The sequence below is a fragment of the Mandrillus leucophaeus genome, unplaced genomic scaffold, assembly GCF_000951045.1.
Source record: "Mandrillus leucophaeus isolate KB7577 unplaced genomic scaffold, Mleu.le_1.0 Scaffold691, whole genome shotgun sequence".
Taxonomy (NCBI): Eukaryota; Metazoa; Chordata; class Mammalia; order Primates; family Cercopithecidae; genus Mandrillus; species Mandrillus leucophaeus.
In genome coordinates, this window is record NW_012107486.1 from 720,500 (window position 1) to 722,548 (window position 2,049).

The 2,049-nt window shown below is 55.8% G+C and overlaps 1 protein-coding gene across 1 annotated transcript in view; it reads left to right on the top strand.

Moving 5' to 3' along the window:
• KIAA1614 (KIAA1614 ortholog) overlaps positions 1-2,049 on the top strand; it is a 43,111-nt gene that overhangs the window by 35,339 nt on the left and 5,723 nt on the right. Inside the window, exon 9 of the mRNA XM_012002632.1 lies at positions 59-299. Coding sequence (XP_011858022.1) covers positions 59-299 — 241 coding nt within the window. The remainder of the gene's footprint in view (positions 1-58; positions 300-2,049) is intronic.

The following is a 2,049-nucleotide window of genomic DNA, read 5'->3' on the forward strand; positions in this document are numbered from 1 at the left end:
TGCCCTGGCCACCCTCCCGGCCCTCCCCTGCCCCCTCACCTCCACCCTTGTGTTTCAGAGCATCAGCAGGGGCTGACACAGGACCTGGCTCCCCCTTGGCTGCCCCTTTGGACCAGAACAAGAAAAGGAGCAGCAGCATCGCCTCCACCTTGGGGCTGAAAAAGCTCTTCTCAGCCCTTGGCCAGAGTTCCCGGCCCAAGCTGGGCAAGTCCCGCAGCTACAGTGTGGAGCAGCTGCAGCCCGCCGTGCCTGGCCTGGCGTCACACTCCAGGGCCCCGTCGTTACAATCCCTGCACCCGGTGAGTCCAGGGGCCCCAGCCCAGGGAGTGAAGCCAGCAGTGGTGCAGCCACCATCAGCATGAAAGGTGAATGGAGGGAGGAGGTGCTGAGGATGCCTCCCAAGGAGCCCACAGTAGGGAGAGGGAAGCTGCTGGCATCCCCACAGTTGACCCATGAGACTTGGAGTCCCCTAGACAAAGGGTGGGTCGGCAGCATCTCACACTGCTGAGATGACCCTGCCAGCTGCCCAGGCCTGGGGTCACTCTAGGCTCCTCCCTCTCCCTCAACTTTGTCACCTCAGCCAAGTCCCGGAGAGTTAACAGCCTGATGGTTCTGGAACCTTCTCCATGGCCATAGTGACTCTGAGCCCAGGCACAGATCACTTCCCACGTGGATTCCCTCAGCAGCCCCTTGACTGGCCTCCCTGCCATGGTCCTGCATGTGGCTTCCAGAGTGGTCCTTCTGATATGCAAATCTGGCCACGCCACCCCCTCACCAAACAGCTATCATTGGTCCCTTATTGCCTTCAAGATAAAGTTCAGACCACTCAGCATGACCAGAGTTTCTGGGATCTGTCTGCTTTCATCCCTCGTCGTTCTTCTTTTAACACACTTGACCCCGGTTGCAGCCGATGCGCTTGCAGTTCTGTCGGCAGATCGCACGCTGACTCTGAACCCTCAGCTGGGCTCTTTCTCCCGCCTTCCCCAATGCCACCTGCCCGCTCATCCATCCTTACTGCAGGCACGTGCCCCTCAGGGAGCCACTCCCAACCCTGCCTCAGGCCGAACTGGGCCTCCGCCCCCTGCTCCCATTGCTACTGTCCCTCCCTCCTTTGTGGCACTCCCTGCATCATGTTTAGTTGGGTTTTGTCTCTCAGCCCTCACTGGAGTGTGAGTTATTTGAGGGAACACTGCTTGATCTTCGTATTCCGGTACTTTCTAGGGAAGCTAGTGCGGTACGCACAATACACACCGAGTGGTGAGTGGGTGGGAAGCGCAGGGCAGCTCGCTCAGGCTCTCCCTCCCCAAGTACTCCACACTCTGCAACGAGGAGCAGCACCCGCTGGACACCCCTTCTGTTCCAGGGAGTTCCAGGTGGTCTGTTTCTCCTAATTCCCTCCCCGCTCTCCTAGGGAGAGTGAAGCAGGTGAGAGTGGTTTGCGTTGCTGGCGCCTTTCATTTCCCAGGCTGCAGGTGAGAAGAGGATGCAGACTGAATGAAGGTCCCATTGACTGTCTTCCACCAAAGACTGTCCTAGGCACATGGTCAGTGCTCAACAAATATTTGCCTGTTGAATGAATGGAAGGCAAAGAAACAGCGGCAGAGATTGAAGCTGGCGAAATCAGCAGCAGTGACTTGTGCTCCGGGAACTCGCTGTTCTCATGAAGTTAGATTTATCCACAGCGTGTCTGAGCCGTGGCACCCAGATTTACTGTCATCAGGACTTCTATCTCTGTAAACCCCCCAAAGGAAACACCACCCCCGTCGGTGTCATGGAGAGGTTCATAGGCAATCTGAGCTGAATGGACAAAGATAGGAAGTCCTGATGACAGTAAATCTGGGTGCAAGAAAGGGAGGCAGAGCAGGGAGGATGAACAGCAGAAATACATTTTCAAGAACTGAAAAAAGACAGAAATTTTCAAGAACATGGCAGATAAAGGAAGAATCTGTCTCCCCGCCACAGTATTTGTGACATTCCTCAGGGTAAAATACTTGCTGTTGGTGTGTGCTGCTGCCAAGAGTGTGTTTGCTGGGAGGTTTAGTTTTTTGG